Source organism: Lepisosteus oculatus, chromosome 17 (genome assembly GCF_040954835.1).
Source record: "Lepisosteus oculatus isolate fLepOcu1 chromosome 17, fLepOcu1.hap2, whole genome shotgun sequence".
Taxonomy (NCBI): Eukaryota; Metazoa; Chordata; class Actinopteri; order Semionotiformes; family Lepisosteidae; genus Lepisosteus; species Lepisosteus oculatus.
The window spans coordinates 13,930,564-13,951,334 of record NC_090712.1 but is presented as its reverse complement, the minus strand read 5'-3'; the positions used below and the strand labels follow the sequence as shown (position 1 = coordinate 13,951,334).

At 38.0% G+C, this 20,771-nt stretch overlaps 1 protein-coding gene across 1 annotated transcript in view; it reads left to right on the top strand.

Annotated features, from left to right (window-relative positions):
- The window catches only part of camkmt (calmodulin-lysine N-methyltransferase), a 129,349-nt gene that overhangs the window by 96,592 nt on the left and 11,986 nt on the right, over positions 1-20,771 (top strand). Inside the window, exons 7-10 of the mRNA XM_015363320.2 lie at positions 3,811-3,877; positions 6,264-6,338; positions 15,678-15,741; positions 20,549-20,680. Of these exons, the coding sequence (XP_015218806.1) occupies positions 3,811-3,877; positions 6,264-6,338; positions 15,678-15,741; positions 20,549-20,680 (338 nt within the window). The remainder of the gene's footprint in view (positions 1-3,810; positions 3,878-6,263; positions 6,339-15,677; positions 15,742-20,548; positions 20,681-20,771) is intronic.

The following is a 20,771-nucleotide window of genomic DNA, read 5'->3' as shown; positions in this document are numbered from 1 at the left end:
TATGACCATTACAGACTGGACATTCAACATGAAAATAATGGTTTGGTTTTATTTATTTATTTTTAACTTTCAGACTCAATGGGAGAAATTATTTTGTTCTGTGTAGTGTATGATTGCAGCATTATACTGAGCTTTGCCTTTGAAACTGCACTGTCCATTAAAAATATTTTGTGTATAAGATTGAACAAAAACATTTAGGGAGATCAGCTCTGCATTCAAAACTGAACAAAGGAGTTTTGATTATCACATATAAATAATTTGATGAGTAGAGTCCTTGACTCTATCTTCGCAACAGTGATACATTCTGAACTTATGGCTTGTATTATCCTAATGAAGGTCTGCTCTAATATTTTATATATTTGGCATTGTTGGAGTATGCAAGTTTTTTTTCAAAGAGGAACAATACAAATTTTGCTTCTGATTGCAGTAATCTGAATTTTAAAAAGTTAAAAAAAAAACTTGGATGGTCATACAATCTCAGATTATGTGTAAACAATTATAAATGGCTCTTTAAGAAATGTCATTGGATCTTTAAACTGAAAGAGCTATTTTAATATAGCAACCGTTTTTTTAGTCATGTGAGGAGTTGTGCTTTTCATCTTTTAGATGTGGAAATGTGAAAAGTCATGTTAAAATACTTCAGAAGCATATTAAAGTCTTTCCATATTACTATATTTTTTAAGCATCACATATAACTGGACATTCTCACATACATAAAAATACAGGTAAACTTTTGAAGCTTCATTGGCCTTAACCTATATTTGCACGACAGTAATCATTTTCAAGGTTTTTGTGGAGGTGATTTATTACAGCAATGTTGTTCACTAATTTCATACCAGTTGTGAGTGTTTAACATTTCTCATGAGCTTATTGAACACCAGGGCCTGAATAAGATTTTTTTTTGTTGATGTTGGGAGAGGCCATTATGCCGCGTATATCAAACGATGAAACATTTTTAAAATATCTTAAAAATAATTAGGTGGACCGAATACAAATTTGGGAACCCTCGGTTCCCTATGCCACTACCCCTCCATCTGAACCATTTATCCTAGCAAATGGTAGTTTAGGTTGTCCGTTAACACATTGAAGACTCAAGGTGTGAAGTCTTATTTTGTAGCTAAATAAAGGATGTAGATGTTTAAAAATATGTTTTGGATACTTAGAATTCCATTGCCAAACAATTGGAAACACTGTGTAACAGAGGTGGTGGGGGAACCAGACAATTTGACTAATTCCTCACTGTAATCCCTGAAATTGCCAGGACATCACTGAAAAAATAACTGCCTCTTATTTAAAAGGGCACAGGAACTCTGATGAGGAAGGTACACTTGTGTATTCTTAGGAAATATAAATGTAGGGTATTCTAAACTTCTGAACTGTACTGTATCTCTATGACTGTAAACACAGAAAATGCCACTGGGGCTTTGTGCCTTCTCAGTCAGTCTCCATTTCTCTTGTTTACAGTGTCGGTACAGAAAACTGTTTTGATAGTCATGCCTACTTCTTACACTCTTCTGTCAATGCTAAACAAAGTATTTGGGTGCCGTAATGAAACACATCTGTTTAACCTGATTTGTTTTGCTGTGGGGTCTGTAACATTTTATCCTTCCTCTTTAACTACCTCTAGGGTGAGTTTATTTCTCTGATGGCATCCCTGCATCTGTATGCTGTGAGCCCTTGTCCTTGTTACTCTCAGCGCTAAAACCAGGCTCTGTCTCAACCATTGAAACCGGTTCTGAGAATCAGTATTTACATCACCAACACCACATCCATTCAGAAATGCATAAATATGTGAGATTGTAACACAAGAGCCTGGAGGCTTTATTGAAGAGGATCACCAAAGGGTACAGTCATTGAAGTCATACTTTAGAAAGTGTGTGATTCAGTACTTCAAGTTAGCATAATCATGTAATAGATGATTTATGAATCTACTCGGAGCCAATACAATCAATGAGTGAAGACTATCAATAGTTTAAAAGGATATTTTTCAAAAGGAAATTATTTTTGTGAAGCTACTTGGAAATAATAAAGAAAAAAATAAAATGATAATTAGGCTGCATTACTTTGGCTGGCTGAGGAGAGAAAAATATAGAAATACAATTGAAAATGAATTTTTGACAAAGACCTTTGTAATAGAGAAAAATATTTGTTTTTTCCTACTAAAAAACAATACGCATGGTACACTTCATAATTAGATTCACTGTACTGTACCTGTAAAAGTTTAAATTTTAAAGATTTAACCCAGCTTTATGAGTTACGTTTTATGTTTTTATTGTGAAATGTCCAATAGTTAAAAATCAATCAATATTTTCCCATTAAGTATAATTGATACACATCACTTTCTCACAGGCAGTAGCTGAGGAGAGACTCTCCTTTGTCTAGAATATGACTTAATTTTGAAGAAAGCACCGTAGGGGAGATATGCAACACCTTTATTGGCCCTGTTGCCTGGTCTCCTGTCTGTGTTCTGCAATCTGCTTTGTTTTAGCAGGATACAGTAAAGCAGGGAGACTTCTGGTCTCTTTGACCTTTCACCCAGGTCACTGCTAGTGATGGGATTACAAGATAAGCCCCTCTTCTCCAGCAGTGACAGCTCAGCTGAGCTATATACATTTTAAAAGGGTACAAGGTGCACATTGAAGAAACTCCAGCCTTTGATCTTTGAATTGGATCTGTGCAACCACTCTGGTTATATATACATATATAGGATTTGTCCAGGTTCTTTGGTTCTAATTAAATTACCTTAAAGCTACAGAGCATTTTATAAATAGAATAGGGTTGCGTCTGTCAAACAAATATACCTTTTTATTATAAATTGAACATCCCTTTGCAAAGTTGCTGATGTGATTTACATGGGCATATTTTCATCCTTTTCATTACAAATGATCCCAAAGTGATCTACGTATAGGGACAGAAGCCAAAATAAGGTGCTGCACCCTCTTGGGTAAGAGGCATTATGTGCCAACAGCCCCATTTCATGGCAGATCAGGTAGATAACAGCAAAGCGGGAACTGTAGATAGGCCAGACTTTATAGGCCCAAGGGTACTTTAGCCAGGACACCAGCATTAATACCACTTCTCTTATAAATGTAACTGTGGAATTTTATTTAACAAGTAGTCATGACCTTGACATATCTCTCTGAAAAATCGCACCTCCTACAGCTTGAGTTCCACTTACAAGAGGCATTGAAGCATTACTCAGGCATTGGCTTTCTTTAGAAATGCTATCCAAAGGAAGATTGCTACCCACTGTTCCACCAGGACTTAAGAGCAGCACCCTGGATTTCCTTAAAGGTGCCCCATCCCTGTCCTGACCAAGCCCAGCCTTGCTTGGCTTCTAAGCTCTCAATTATAGTTATTATAAAAGTTCTCCAGGACCGACCCTTTTCTGTTTTGTTTGTCTGAATATTCTGTAACAGGCTGAGTGTTTTGTTGAGTGTAATTGGACATCAGATACACTTTTAAATAGGTGAATTAAATTGTGTTTCTTGTTCTTGTTTATATAGAATTGAACCTTATAATTCAAGAAAAATAAAAACAGTCTGGAGCAGTGTCTTTTAGTCAGAGCATTGAGCATAGGCCTAAATTTCAGTGTAAATATCGTGTTTTACTTTTGTGAAGAAACACATCAGTAACTATGAACAACAAATGCTGTTTTGCAATGCTTGTACTGTAGCATGCAAGAACTGTGCTTTGCCTTGGTTTTCCACAGTTAGCCCTACCCTGCCATGACATTTTTGATTCACCTCAACTTTGTCTGTGTGTGTATGTGTGGGGTAAAACTTCCATATTTTCTTAACTGACAATCAGATGTGCGCAAAGTCATTGAACTGAACAGAAAGGCTGGCGTTTTCAAGACAGCCACTGTGTCAAGCTGGTAAGGCATCAGTATTTAATCCAATTGTTTCATAGTGTTTTAATAGCTCTGAATGCAGCTGTCTCAAGTGCTGCTAGTATACAATGTCATTAATTACAATTTAAAAGAAGAGGATGACCACAAACTTTTTTTCATTTTATTTTAATATGTATAGCTTTATAATGCAGATATCTAATTTGCACAAAGCATTCGTTTTACATTTTAGTAGATCAAACTAAACAGGAAGTCTGTTTGCTTTTGTAGATCTGATTGATCTGGGGTCAGGGCTGGGTTGCATTGAACTTTGTGTCTTTATACAGTATCTTGTAATGATAATGACTGAACTCTTTAGAGGTGACTCATTCCAGTTCTATGGAGGGCCAGTTTTTCTTAGCCTCTGAGATCTTTCATCATAAAATTTGTACAGTACGTAGAGCACAGGTGTACATTCCTGTCCGTGCAAGTACAGATCTTCAGGCTTACTTTACAATTAATGTTCAAGTTCAGGAATATGGCTGTGCTGAATGAAAACTTTTGATTGAAAGCTTTCATCCAGAAATAATTATAAAGGAAACATACAGCACTGGATTCCTTGTTCATAAGTGTAGGGTAGGGATAGGGAACTGGAAATAAAATTAATTATCTCAAAAAGCCATTTTAAAGTTAAACGATCTCACTAGTTGTTATTTTTTCTCCTCCTCCTATATTTATGCCATGATGGCAAATTGAAAAAGTAAACATATAATTAGGCTGCATTACTTTGGTTGTTTTTTTTATAGATTAAGCTTCCTGTCAGAACGTGAGATGGTGAGGGTGAAGGTCGTGTGCGATTGTATGAGGGTGTTTCTGTTTCTGAAGTCACTGAATAATAGATTTCAACCCCATGCTGGGAAGAAAGATTGTGTTTCCACAAGACATAATTTTTGTTTACTGAGTGTTAATAATTACTAATTAATAATCAGATTTTGTTGTCTGAAATATGGCATCTTTTAAGGAAAGTCAAGTGTTTTAACTAATTGAGTACCATACTTGGGCTGCTCCCAAAGCCAGGTTCTTTTCAGAGTATTTGCCTTCTCACGTCCAGGCATTGCTGGGTCAGAGTGGATCACACTCTGGACGCAGGAGTAGGTCAGAAATAAGACCTGAATGCCATTGCAGTGTTCTATCTTCATGTAGGGTTACGTATTCAGAAGCTCTTAGTACAGAGCTGTGTTTCCTGGTTTCTTGTTATAGAAGCACAAAACCAGTATTATAATGTAAGTTGTACAGTAAATAACTCTCGGGTTACGAAATGTGTGAAGTGCTTTCTGTTTCAAACCTTACACATGTCCCACTGAAAAGGCCGCTTGCTTCAAGATCAGAGTAGTACCTTGTGAACAGAGCCCTCTGTTCCATTTATTTCATTTGTTAAAAAAACTGCCACATGATTGGTTTTAATTAAATAAGACTATTTTGAGACTGACACTTTTTTTAGCGAAGAAAAGTAAAATGCCTGACAGGTTCTGTGATTTTTTATCTTCTTGATAAAAGTAGATAAAAATGAGAAAACTTATGCTCAAAATTTATCAGAGGCTTTTTATGGAGAATTAAAAGACTGCTTTACCTCAGTTTCAGACTTCTAAGTTCCTTGCTAAGAAGAATTTAAAACCCACAGTATTGCATAGTGGCATGAGGTTGAGAACTTCAGCCTCACAGCTCCGGGCCCTAGATTTCATTCCTGCTTGTAGTAAGTGTCTGTGTGGAGTTTGCATGTTCTCTCCGTGTTGACAAGGGTTATCGCCAGGTGACCCACTTTCTTCACACCTCCCAAAGGCATGCTGGTTAGAGTTCCCAGAGGGGTTTCTTAGAGGATTCAGACCTAGGGATGTTCTCAGTACAACCAGTTCTAGTTGTGGGACTATAGAGAAAAAAAACAGATTAGCTCAATGGAGTGAAAGACTTCCTTTCATTTCTGGTCTTCATGTTATAATGTACTGAAAATTCTGGGTGGATTAGTGTCCATGTTCTGATAAGTAAATGCACGTGGCAATACTGCTCAAATCAAACCTAGGGTGACAAGTGTTGTTTTCTCTGCTAAGAAAAAAAGCTTGTTCTGGCAGTGCACCATATTTCACGGTGTGATCATCAGGTTTAAAACCTGTTACCATACTAGAAGGGCTATCCTCTGAGCCTTTTCAGCACTAGTATTCCCTTGTATTTTAAATATTCACTTAGGGGGAGTACAGGGTGCATGTTTTACTATTTAAAAATGTCTTTTATTGTTTGCAGGTAAAATAAAGGCTACACAAATCAGCACAACTGTCCTTTTTATTTAAGCAGTTATATTAAATGTAATAATAGCAGGAATGCACACCTCTTTAAATAAGGAAGAACTGTGGCTAATTCCTTTTTTGTGTTTGCTTCCCAGCGTGGTGCGATGGGACGATGAGTCTGATGTCTCGGCACTGGAAGGCCATTTTGATATTGTAATCTGTGCTGACTGGTAGGTACACACAGGTCTGATGGAGAGGAGATGAGATGAGAATGAAAAGAATCCAGGGCACTGGACGCCAAGGTCTTATTGCTGCCTGATGGCTCCACAGTGTCAACAAGATGGAACAAAGCCACCTTAACACTGACAAATTAATATTCCTCTCCATGTGACAGTTATCAGATAGTCTTCTATCAGACAGTAACTTCTACCACATTATTTCCCCAAGGCTGAGTTTGAGAGGCATTTCCATTTTTCTGAAATTGCCTCTTTTTCATGCTTCACGTACCAGCAAATGGATGACTTAGGCAAATTGCAAATAATTATGGCTCAGTGAGGAGCAGAGTACAGGGAAAACGAGTGTAGCAACACAAACAGCTCAATTAGCTGAATTCTTATCATAGATCTCCCTACTGATAGAGGAATAGTATTTTTTTTTAAATCCTATACTTTTTTCTCTCCTGGGGCTTCTACATATGTGTTAATGTGAATTCGTTTCATTGCCTATTTGCTCATTACTTGTTTTGTCTCTTTTTTTCTTTGAGAGAATTTCCTCGTTCTTGCTATGTGACTGCAGTGGTATATTCTCTATTTCCTGAATTTCAATAATGACTGTGCTGGAGAAACTAGCTATTGGTCCGTGTATATATATATTACTGTATATTGGCTTGTATGTAATAGACAGAAAGAAACAAGAAAGGTTATGGTGTGAGTATGTTGTGGTGGACTGAAATCTGTAGCCTATACTTTGATTATCCGTGATACCCCAGATACAGGTGACCACAGTGTAAAGACTAATTATATTACAATTGTATGTTATAGTTTGAACCTCGTGCTTGTGATTATATTTGAGTACTGTCCTTTGCAACCCTGGACTCAGAATGTGACTTAATTAAGTATTGCTGTGCTTTCCAACTCTTTGTGGCTTGAAAAATTCTTCCCAACACAAACATGTTACGATTTGTTGGGTGCTACTGATGGATTTTCTGTGTTCTGAAACTGAGGAATAAACTTTAGTCTGCAACTCAACCCATTGAAAAAAGTTCAATTGGACTAACAGTCTTTGCAAAGGTTCAGGCCAGTCAAGTGAACCTTAAGCAGAAGCCCAACAATATCATTTTTGAAGGAAAAAGGGAGAATATTTAGGCATTATTCTAAACGTTTTGTAACAAAGCAGAGAGTGTAACGGTCATCTTTCAATAGCAAATGAAGGCCTTGCCATCCTCCAATTGCGTTTGTGTGTCCGTCACCGTCAGACAATCAGAGCTCCATGTTTGCATGAACACAGGAAGAGCAAAACCAATCAGAACAATACCTTCACTTGACCTGACATTCTGTGAGAGGTCAGTCATTTTATTTCCCTTGCTATTTCAGCTTGAGTTTCTCCCTGCTCAGATCTGAAATTTCCCATGTTTAATAATAATAGTAATAAAAACATGATAATAACAATAACAATGGCAAAAATCAGTTTTTAAAAAATATTGCAGATTTCAATCATAAAAAATATATTGTGGTTTGATTTATTTTGTACACATAATACATTTCATCCAGTGATTCACACAATGGCGTTTTATTCTGTGTTGTTTCGGTCCTTGGTGCTAGGCAGCTGATAATTGCCAGGAGAAGAGTGATCACTCAGTGATTAACGGTAGGGCTGACGATTACCTGGAAAAGGTCAATAGCTACACTTCTCTTGTTATTAATTATAGTCTTTCAGGCAATCACACGGTAGGGACAGTTTGCATGGGACTGACAGCACACGGCAGCAGAGACTTCATTTAGTGGTTCAGGTTGTATTAAGTGCATTGAGCACTTACACTACACAGAGGGGGAAAAACAACAAAAAACCAGGTACACGCTTTGTATTAAAGTGGGAATAACTAAACGTTCCTGCCTACACAATTGAAACACTCCACTTTCGGGCCATATTCTGTGGCGGCACAAAAGGAGCGTGCCTGCCTTCTGAGGTACTCATTCTCGGATCTGGGATTTGAGCACCACATGTGAAAGTATACCTTTATAAACGTATCATTGTTTGCGCTTTTACCATAGTTTTGCTATATTTTTAGCTAAATTTTTTACCAAGTTTTAAAATGACTCCACTGTGCTTTGACCAGAGCAGACCACAGAAACAATTGTACATTACACTAAACTTTGCTTAGAAACATTTATGATGGTACTGTATTCCTAGGGCGGAAGTATTTGGAAGCTGTAGGAATCCACAGCACAATTTTGAAAACCCATGGTAGAAATGCAGCATGAATTTTTATAAGGGTCATGCCAACACAGAAACGACAAACTATCTGAGTTTAGGTTGGTGTCTGAGAGGAGACACAGAAAGAAAAATGGAGATTAATAATGTTATGAATAACAAGCATGTAACAGATGCTTAATCCCTGAAAATGATTTAATAAGGCTTATGGAGTAATTAGTAAGGTTCCCTAAGTTTACAGTTAAAAAATGTTCACTCAGCTACCATATGGTCAGTCTGCATTATTAAACTGTCTGTTATTCCTGTTATCCCTCTGTTCAACAGTGAGACAGTTTTAACCTGCTTTCAGGAACTGTTGTTCTTATTGCCTCAACATGATATTGCTAAAAAATACAGTGTGGAGGCAGACGAGCCGGTTCCTGTTTAAATTTGCACTCAATGTCACGCAGGGGGCACGGAGCAGAACTACATTTGATGTTTCTGACTGAATAATGCTTTTTTCTTTTGAACTTTTTTTTATATACAGTAGTTGTGTTCAAGGCTCCGGACAAACAAATCCAGAGGAGGACAGCTCATTTTTAGTGGAATGTATTCTGGCCATACGTGGCCCATATTAAAAGTAAAGTAAGAATTAATGAAAAGTAAGAATAACAAAATTTGCATATTGATATATTTTGCATTTTATATACTGTAATGGACAGCCATAGTAGCAGTCTTCAGGGTTAATTGGATAAGTGAATTTGACACTGTATTTACTGTTTATTAAATGGGAGGAATACGTATGTTAGATTTTTCTACTGCTATTGAGTATTCTCTGAATTCCTCACTAACTATGGGAGAACAGTTGCATAGAGCTAACAGTTGCATAGAGCTTTTTGAGAGCTAAAGATCATTTTTGTGTACCAACTGTGGTGCACTGGAATAATACCTAACAATCACTTTATCTGCTCACCTTCTGTCTGATAAAGCCAGTATTGTGGACATGTGCATTAAACAATTACATTTTTAAAATTCACAGGTCTCTATAATCCTTTTGCTTAGGAAAACAGGAGCAATAGCAGGGCCGTTTTAATTATTTTTTACTTATTTACATTTTTAAGGAAGCACACTTCATTTTCCATGGTACTAAATAGCAAGTAATTAAAAAAAAAATTAAAAAAAGTTCTGCATCCAAACAGGTAGGCTAGATGAAATAAAATAGTTGAAACTCTTGAAACAACTCACACAAAGGAACCATTTGGCTCAGTTTCATTACTTAAGTATCTTTCTAATTTTAAACCTTGAATTCCAATATAGCTAAGTCTGCTTGGCTAATATCACTTTTGGCATGTCTGGTCAGGTCGTCTAAGCTGCCCATGTGGGGGCATTCTGTTAAACCCCTTTGTCTGTGTCCCTGGAAGGCCACACTGGAGTTTCTTAATCAGACTGAAGGAAAGCACTGTCCTTTCCCCACAGTGCTCTTCTGGGTTTCCTTGGCTAGGAATCTGGAGTCAGCCAAAGTGAGGACCGTCACTGCAACTGTGCATCACCGGTGAAGCACAGAGCTCTTAGTCTCCAATCTACTCACTCAATCACTTGATCTGCAGATGGTCCCAGCCATCTCTTCTGATGAATACACGTGCGCACAAACTCGCAGGCGCTCAGTTGTTATCCACAATAAGCTGGGAGCACCGTTTATCTAATTGTTTATTTACTCAATATAAAGGAGACCCTGCTTTTGTCCTTCACCGGAGCTTGGAGGGGCAGGGGGAGCTTATTTTTAGAAATCATTTCATTTGATAAAAAGCATTTCATCAATTGGGGAGAAAGAAGAATTAGTACTGTGGAAAAAAAAATCACAGCGAAACAATCAAACAAACCATGGAGACACATACAAAAAAGAAGGTATTACTCACTAATCGTCAATAACATGAATCATCTGATTAAAATAAGCAGCTAAGCAACACCATATGATTTCGGCAAGTAATTTAGTAAATGCCTTCCTCACCCAATATTAGAATGGATACTTCAGGTTTCATTGCACAGATGAAGTTAATGCGGGCCGGATTAGACCAGATTAAGTATGAAAGTCAGGTCAGAGCAGCAGCCATTAGATTGGGAGACACTGGGCTTCTCCGTAGCTTAGATGAGCCTCACATATGGATGCTCTCCAGATTATACGGGTGAGGCAAGGTACTGCCAAGAAAATTAGAGTCAAATATTGCTCTTCAGACAAATTGTGGAATAACTTACAGTAGATTGGTTCCCTACACCCCCCCCCTCCACCACTGCCACCATATTGTTGATATTCTCACCATGTCATCCTATTTTGTACTTGAAGGATAACAGAGGGGAGACTCCATAAGAAGGTTTTCGTTAATATACTTTTGTAATGCACTACCCTGGCTATTTATAAAGGCTTAAGTAGCCTGTTTTCCCAGACCAGCATGACACAGGCAGTCTCTTAACCACCCTGAAGGATGTGCTTGTGTATTGTTTTTGGTTCGGTAATAGGAACACTTCGCCAGAGGGGGTGCAGAGCCTTTCATTTCAAAGTACCGACACTGAAATTTTCGTGTTGGGGTTAGGTGGTTGATTGGCAAGTCGTTGGAGGTTCCTTTTTTCCCCTCTGAGTTTTTTTTGTATTTTGTTCTCACAGGTTTATCACTTACATCGCTTAAGAGTTCTCTGTGATGCTCCCTGCTACAAACCTCTCAGCAGGCATTCGCAGTGTTCCCGACTCTCTCAAACATTCATGATTGCTCACCATGCCACGCGTGTCAGTCAGTATTCATAAAATGGTACTACCATCAAAAAAAAAAAGAAAAGGAGACACATAAAAATGGGGCTCGGGGAGAAAAACCACTTGCCGGTTTTCTTTTTACATGTGGAGGTGTGGTTTTTCTAACAGGGGTGGCAAGGTGGAGTTGAGACCAGGGAGTGGAGGAAATCGAAGTGCAGAGACACTGTAGAACAGCAAGTGTGCTGCAGGAAGAGTCACAGACTGCAACCTTTTTTGGTTGAAACGCCATTGTTAAAATGTGACCTTCCACTTTCCAAACAGGAGCCTATTAAGGAAGGGAAAAAAGAAACGGCTTTTGTGTTTGGAGAGTTATGACCTTAAAATATTTAAAGGGGTCATTTCCAAATTTATCTTCGGAGTTTGCTCTCCACGTCGTATTTTACGTGAGTGGAAGCAGTTTTTTCAAACAAATGAAAATGGTGGCAGAGGAGAACTTCACCCCCAAATGTTCTGCTGATTCTTCAAAGGCAATTAAAGGTCCCATGAATTCAAATGTTCTTTTGAAAAACAATGGCAAAAACTAAAGACAAATTGTACAAGTGTTTTTGCAAAAGACTTGAAATTATCCTTAGCTTTTAAAATGCTTTTCTTTTCACCATGTATTGATCAGGATTGATTAGGGAGTCATTTATTCAAACGTCATTGCAATGTAAAATGTTTATCACAACTTTGATGTCAACATTTTTAAACCATTTCTCAAACCTACACTTCTTCATGTTATTATTGCCATCTACATTGTTAGTTGTCTTAAATAGTCCTTTTGTGGAAAAAAACATTGAAATGTAGGACTCATGGGTTACTTAACTTTTTGTCACTGGTATACATTCACAACAACCACAAAGGAAAAGATTTCAAACATAGTTAAACATAGAGTGCACTATTATTATTTCAAGATTATAGAATGCTACCGCCGCATATACCATGTCAAGAGAAAGAGTGTGGTTGTAATATTAATATCTTACAGTTTCAGGACAAGTCAACTTAGCTTCCAAATATGACAGGAGCAACAGTTCATGCATGTCAAACAAAGATTTCCTGATCTGAGCTTTTTTTTCCACACCGTTATTTCTGCAGAGATACCACAGCAATGCACAACAATGCCCGAGGCCTCTGTGCTGTACAAACCCTTATTACACGTTCAGTAGTAATATAATTAGATTGACGTGTCTGCCCACGATACTAATGGAGACGACATTGCTATAATTATGTTAAAGATACTGGGAGCAGCTTCTCATGCTGCTCTATGGATGCGAACTGGGTAGTGTGTCACATTGACCAGATTCTCTGGAATCAATACGTCACTTGCACTGTCACAGCAGTTTATATGAACTGTAATAACTCAATGAATGTGTAATTTAGGAAATTGCACTGGAGAGGCATTATATGAGTGGGACTGCGATACAGCAGTTTTGTAACATGCACTGTCATGGCCTGGCAGGTGTTTTTTCTTCCTTCATTGTGTGGGGGTCAGAGAAACGTGATGTATTTTACCTAGTGCCCTAATCTATTCTACCTCAGCAGCTCTTTCCCTGTCCAACTTGATTGAATTAATTGGATCTGGTAAAGACCTGTTTACAAGTAAAGGCATTGGTTTGAATTAAACATATTCTGCAGAGAATAATTCAGCATCATGGTTCTCTGCAACACTCCTTGCCACAGGGGTGTTCAGATGTCAGTACCTATTTCCCTTCACATCACTCATAAGGACTGGCAGAGCCCATTGCCTTGCACAGATGACTACACCGGATTCTTAATAGACCTCTTTAGTGACACATCTCCATGTAACCCTCTGCCTTTTGCACTCTGGTCATAATGAAGATAATCAAGTGACTCTGATTTAGGTCAAGTCAAGCTGGTCTTTTAAACAAATCTTTCAGAACAAGAAGGACTGTATCGATCTGACCCTTACTTCCAGCTTTTTCAGTGTGACCATGTTAGTAATAAAATAGAAGAGTTAAAAGCAGCAGCTAATAAGAGAGAGGCCTTCTAAATGGCAACAGAGACGTTGGCTAGCTTCTTTGAAATTATGGGTATCCTTTAGCTTTAAACATGGTCCTTCAAAGTAGCATAGATTATGTGTAAGCTATGGAGGAGTTACGTTCTGTGTGCGTCATGCAAGTGAAAAATAGTCTCTCAGCCCATCCGTTCCTGTCCAGTACTCTGTGCTCAAAGCTGAGAAGTATAATTACTAGGTCTTGAGTTAAAATTGCTTGCTATCCAATTGGCCATTCATACATCACTTGCCTTGTATAATAATCATTATTTTAAAATAAAGAATGCATATCGCTTCTAGGATGTAGTAGGTAAAATTACTCCTGATATATGCACATTAATGGCTTGTGCAACTTTCCTATGTTACTGTAGACTATTCAAAATAATTGCATTACAAATTCAGCTACTCTGACATACTAGATGTATCAGGTTAACTTCTCATGAAATTGAAGAAAAGGAAAGAGGGATTTATTGCTGATATTTCCTCATTGAGACCATTTGCATATGGAAGGTCATTGACTAATGTGACTGGAAACTTTCCCCTGATTCCACAGAAGGTATGTAGAGATTTGGATTATCTGGATCTGCTTGTATTGTTTCATTTAATGAAATTACTTGTGAACTAATTTATTATAATATTGGAATATTAAGAGTGCACCACGCACTTCAATTTTAATTTGAGTAACACCACCAGCGCACGTCAGTAGGATGTAATGGGCTTGTGTTGGCATTACTAGAATTAAATAGAGCCCATTTTGTTGTTTTATCTGATTGCTAATGCAAAGTATATTTTCAGTAGCTTATGGGGTGCAATGAAGTGAGAGGTAATGTCTTTCAATGATATTTACCCTGTTCATTTCCTCATCGACTTGCGCTCTGTAGAGGACTGAGTGCTTCTCAACCTAGAATTACAATTTTACTGTTGGCATTCTCTCTTTTGTCGAGCTTTTAAACCCTTTCGACACGGAAAGAACGACTGTTTCAGAGAGTAGCTTTGGAATTTAGTCTCCAGAAGCACAACGCTGCTGGTTTTGTGAGGAGATGGCTGCTGAATTTGAAATTTCGGGATGAAATTAAACATAAGGGTTTGAACTTTTATTTGTCATAGGTAAAATTGCAAGATACAAATTAAAATAAAAGAAAATGTGTTGTTACAGAATCATGGATAGGATTGCTTTATTTGGATGCAGTTATCCATGAATTATTTGAAATCCAATCCTAATAAAAGTTGCAACATCCCAGAGGCTATGCTGGAAACAAAATGTACAAGACAGGACTGCACTCTAGATACGATGCCAGTCCTTCATAGAACATGGTCCACTATTTCAGTTGTATGGACAGGACTGCACTCTGGACTGTCCGTGCTACTGTAACTGTCACACCAGTGTGCCACTCACTGCAGTCATATGGAGTGTGATTGGGTAGTTGGTGCACATCCTTGCAGTGCTTCCCTTTCAAACTTCACCTTTTTACACCAGGCAATATTGTTCTAACATTCATCCCATATCTCCGATGAGCCCTTGGGGCCACTCACCCCTATTTAGATCCCAATCAGATGACGCAAATAATAACATATTCAGAAGTCAGGACCACAGAATACATTTTAAACATTCCCTGATTCTTGATATAACTGCTAAGCTGACTTTCAAGCCGTGCAATTGAGAAAGACGGACGCATATGAGCAAGAAAGGTTTTAAATTTGGTATTTTATAAATGGAATACACATACATACACGTAAAGTATGAATAGAGTGACATAAATGAGATCATAACCAGTCACTGCTGTAGATTAATTCCTTATCTGTAACAAATCCCTAATGTTTCTATAGCCTGAACAATACACCTAACCTTAATACTAGGGTTATTTGCATGGGGTATTTTTTCCATTTATAATACTTAATAAATGTATTAACAGTTGTTTTATGATCCATTGATAAGGGTATTTTTCCAACCATAATCTAAAATTTGATCAGGAATTCTTCAGATCAGATTTTTTTTTTCAGATTAGTCAAAATTACATTTATGTCCTTGTATTCCATGATTCATTTTTGGAGTGAATGGCAGTTCTTTTCAAATGGTGTTGATTTTTTGTAATTCCTCTCGCAGCAGCTGCTGGTTTCAGTGGCTGCTGTTCTGCGTGCCCTCCTGTAGATGGCAGGGCAGCAGGATGTGTGTGTGTGTGCAGTTGTGGAAGGAAAGGGAACGAACGATAAGGAAAAAAATACTCTAACTCATGCAAATTGTTTTTCTTCTCTTTGTGGTTTTATTTGTAAACAAATGAAAATAAATAGCCTTCTGCTTATCTTTAGCCCCTATCAATGGAATGCATTTTAATCTGGCTTCTCCTCTTCCCCTCTCAATGTCAGCCTCTTTCTGGACCAGTACAGAGCCAGCCTCGTTGATGCAATAAAGAGATTACTCAAACCGAATGTAAGTGTGTTTCAATTTTCTCTAAAGCACTGGCCTCAGAATAATTAGTCCGCATACAATGATTGAGACAGTAATGGAATGGCAGGATTAATGTCATGTAATACTTTAATACTTATTATGTCCAACTCGAATTGAGTCTTCTAATCTATCTGATGCTTTCCTAATCATAAACTAGGGAACTTCTTATATTTGGCCTTCTGATAAGACCCACGGCGTGTGAAGCAAAGTAAATGAAAAAGCTTCAAAGATAGTATGAGATTACTGTTTATCTCCTGGGTTTTCAAGTATTCGCTTTGATAAAAATGTCTTTATATTAAAAAATGAATACATTCAAGGTTTGCTGTGTTGGCCTCTGTCATTTGTAATCCACTCAGCAGTAACCTTCCTGATCTAAGCACTTCTTTCAAAATTCTTTTTTTTCCCCTCATTTCCCCTTTCTCACTTCCAGATAGTTACAGCACCGTCTGTCCCACTAGTCAGGAGGGAAAAAGGCCAAGTAAAGTGAAACAGCCTAAGATTTTATTCAAGAAATGAATTACAGGAATAAATGCTATAAAATGAAAGCTATGACAATGCTATGTTTATCCTTTTAATAGAAATCATGGCCTTTGTTAGCTTTTAAAGTATACAGTATATTTTCTGTTTTGTACTGTATGAGAACAGCTCATGTTTTTCATAACTCAGAAATATAATATCATGACTTTATACTGTTCTTTTCACTGACAATTGAGGTTATAATAATTTAATTGTTACTTAAACATACTTTGCTCACTGTCTTATTCATGTACAAACCAGTTAGACTAAGGTACTTGTAGGAAAATAATAATAGTTGTAAATGAGAGGAAACCAATTTTAAGTTGTAGCTAATTGACTCAAGGATCTCCTCCTGTAATTTCTTAAAAGAAGCCAGGGCTTCAACAGCATGAATGGATTGACGTATGTCGTGGGGGACATGATTGAGTATGTAGCGTGTTACAAACTCCCACAGTCTTCTAACCAAAGAAGTGCTTACTATTCTTGGTTCAAATTCTCTTTAGCATAGTCTCCACTTTTGTCCTTTGTGTTTCATTGCACATTCTGAAGGAATCTGCTGGAATGACGTTATCAGGCTTTTGAAGATTTAAAAAATGTTATAGGTCCCCACTTAGTTGTTCTGTTCAAGACTAAAAAGGTTCAGGTCATTGCAGGACCAAAACGAAACAACAGCACCTGAATAGCTTAAAGAACTGTTGCCTTGGTCTAGACATGTCAGTAACAAGCTGGTGTAGCTCATTAAGAACTGACTTGGAATGAAAACTTGCAGACATGAGTGTTCCCCTAGGACCAGGGCTGGACAGCACTGCTGGACTGTCTCAGTTACCTTGTGTTTGATCAACCTGTGAAGTATGACTTGTGGGTGGACTACATGCCTGACCTTCAGGTACTCAGAATTCCCCCAAGCTCTTTATACAGTATGATCAGAATCCCACAGGCAGATCTTCTCATACCCTTTCCCTTTGTCCACAAACCTGTTTGACAGCACTGACAGGTGTCAGGTGAGCGGTCTTGCTGCTTCCTTGCTGCGTGTTGTAAGGGAGAGCAAAGTACAGCTTTTGTGCTGTTAGAAAAGATCATCCTTTATTACAAAACAGAATCAGTGCACACACCTCTTATCTGTAATGAATGACTTACCACCTTCCAAAACAATCAGCTGTTCTGCCTAGGTTTTCTTATTATTTACTTTTATACACTTGTGTGTAACAAACCTTTCAGAGCAAAATTACATTTTCATATGTGAAGAACAGCTGAATCACTTGGTTTCTTCAATAAATAAATACATTATTAAATGATAAGACCGTCTGCATTGGCATAGTTGATGTTTTTGTTGTTGAAGCAGTCTGCATGTGCATGGTTGTTGTTGTTTTTCCATTTTCCATTTAATTAAAACAATAAGATGATCAAGGTATAAAATAATATTTAAAGCCAAATGATTCCAAAGAAACTTTGAACCTATTTCTAATCCTCTTACTGCATGACTGGATGCATTGGTTTATCTATAAAGTGTGGATGTGTTTCCATGTATTGATTGGATTAGGTGAGCTTTAATCTTTTTGTTTATTATCTAATATAATACCTGGAAAAAACCTTGGGCTGGCCACTCTTAGGGCACTGACCTAGAATGAGGAGAAACTGTAGGGGTGCAGACAGGTGGCCTTTCAGGGTTGGGCCAGAGTAATTAGGTTCTCTGACTGATTTACCAAATAGATCACTACTATGCATCTCACATGCTAAAACCCTGTGTGTGTTTTTAGCATTAGAGAGGCAAAAGGCATGCAGTAGTATATATTTCTGGTTAGAATTGCACTTTGCAAGTGCCATCAGTCCGCAGAGGTGATCGCTGGGATTCCAAAGAAGAGGAATCAATTCTGTTGTAAGCCAAGACAATAACACTCCCACACAAACAATTGTACAGTTAGACACCGCATCTCGGACATACACCTGCCTGAGCAAACCAACAGAGAACCCCCACTCAGGCTTCTGAAAACTGTACAAGGTCATAGCTCGTAATAACACACAGCCATGAAGAGGCATCATGGTTACCTCTTCTGCCTCACAGGTCTTGGATCCTGGGTCTGATTCTGTACTGTTGGGCCTTCTGGGTGGAGTTTGTAGGATCTAGTAAATAACACTTGGAGCGTTCTTATGCAGTTTCCAAAACTTATTACCAACAAGTTCAGTTAGAAATAATCTCAAAGCTTTCTTTAACTTTAAGTTTACATGTTATTTTCTTATTTTGCGCCTCTTAAGGCAATGAGACAGTAAATAAATCTGTAATAATTTTGTTTTTCTGTTACACTGTACACTAATTTTAGGAATAATGAATGTCAGACTAGCATCTGTGAATTATATAGCTGTAGTTTTGTGTATTTCTCTGTGAGGCTCTCGCTTTGGTGTGAATGATTGTACTTCTGCTGCCCGGATAAAACACTTACTGTAGCATCTCTACTGAACATCAAAAGAAACATTTCTCTATTATAGGGTATACATTTTTACAAGAGAAAAGTACCGAATTAGGATATTGTGTAAATGATTTTGGTGCCATTTTGATTAATTGAACACGCTTATGTACTGACCAAAATACTCACCCCTTGATGAAAAGAGTTGATTAGACACAAGAAACGAGGTGATTAAGTTTGTGAAATGTCAAGCCGGGTGAAAATCAAGCAAGAATACAAAAAATGAACAAAAACACCCTACTTATCAAGAGAACATCAGCTTCATCCCATCAACATGTTGGAGGCTAATATAAGTCATCTCATATTAGTCACTGTTCTCACCCTTCGGGGGGGTTCACAGTCAGCCCGGCAATGCTACCACCAACCACAGCCCATCAGTAATCAGGGAGATCACCAATAAGGTCTCCTTGACGAGACTGATGGAGATCGCCAAACCTGATGGTCTGGGCAGCAGTGTCTAGTCACCACAGAACTCCACTTGTAGTAATTGACCTGATTGCACAATGCTAAATTGACCATGTCTTGGGATCCCACTTTATGACTTTCCTGTACACTCATCCCTGCGTGATAAAATTTCAGCTGATAGCATACCGAAGCATTCAGAAGATAGTCATAAATTGACTTTCTTCCGAAATAAGAATGTAACATGTAGTCAGTGGATGCCCTTCTTGACAAACATTAAAGACATCAAAGATTTTGAGATGAGCTGAGTTGATAAATTATTAATTAAGTTGTCTGATGATTTTTACCAAAGCATGTTAGATTTATATTTATACAGCTGGGTAATTTACTGAAGCAGTATGACTGAATACTTTGCTTATGACATCAATGGCAGGTCCCACAATATTATGGTCCACAGCCCTGTCCACTCCTCTATACTGCTGCCTCTAGTGTGTGTAGAGTAGGTATGTCATCTAGGACTCGGAGGCACCTGCTCGTTCAGGCTCTACACAAGAAGAAAAGGAACAAATCCCACAAAACAACATCTTCAGCCTAGTGCAAACCATGCATCGAAGATGTACAGCTAGTATTTCTTACAGTAGTGGCCACACATGCTACTATCCTGTGACTTCATACTGCAGACTTCCTGTTGATCAGCTCTGTTGATTACAAATATTTATTTAGCTTCATGATAATGTTTGTCATGTTTCTGGTTTATGAATTTATTGCAGTTAAAGGTGATACATTTATTTTGAAACTACTGTATATCAACAGATCAGTCAAATACTGTCCTCACATACAATTCAATGCAGTTAAGCAATGAAAAATATACAGCCAATTTTTTAAGGGGAAAACATGACGCTGGGTTATTCTGAAGTGTTTAAAATGTTAAAAGCATCCTGTATGTTTTCCATTAAAATTGCATTGAGTCTGAGTCATCTCTTAAGGCATGAAACACCATAAAGCAAGATGCTCCCTTTAAGATGAAGGGCCGTATTTTGTTCACCAAATTGTCTATAATGAAAGACTGTTGGGGACAAAATAATACAATTTGTTTAAAGTGAAAAGAAATAAAAAAAAATGTAAAATATACACAGCATCCTTTGTATATGTAAAGTGAAACAGAATTGCATATTTTGGCTTACTAATGTGAAATTACTCAGTTAATTAAAAATGGTGTTTTATAGCATAACAATGCTGGTGTACAACAAGTACTTGCCATTTCATATCACAGAAGTGTAGGACTATAGATGCTACATCGAGTGCACAAACATGTAGGTGTCGATTTTGTGCTGTGTGAGAAAGGCTGCAGGAATGCGGTCCCCAGCAGGCTGTACGCCGTTCTCAGCCCCTCTCTCCTCTCGCTGCAGGGGAGCGCCATTGTGTTGGCTCCGCGGCGAGGCGGCACGCTCGGCGAGTTCTGCAGCCTGGCCGAAAGAGCCGGCTTCTCCATTTGCAGATATGAAAATTACGACGAGCACATTTGGAACCTTCATTCAAAGGTTAGTGCACTGCCTCCGCCAGATAACACAGCCTCAATCCGCTCCCAGTCAGGGAAGGATCAGGGGCCTCCTGACAGGCACTTTAACTGTC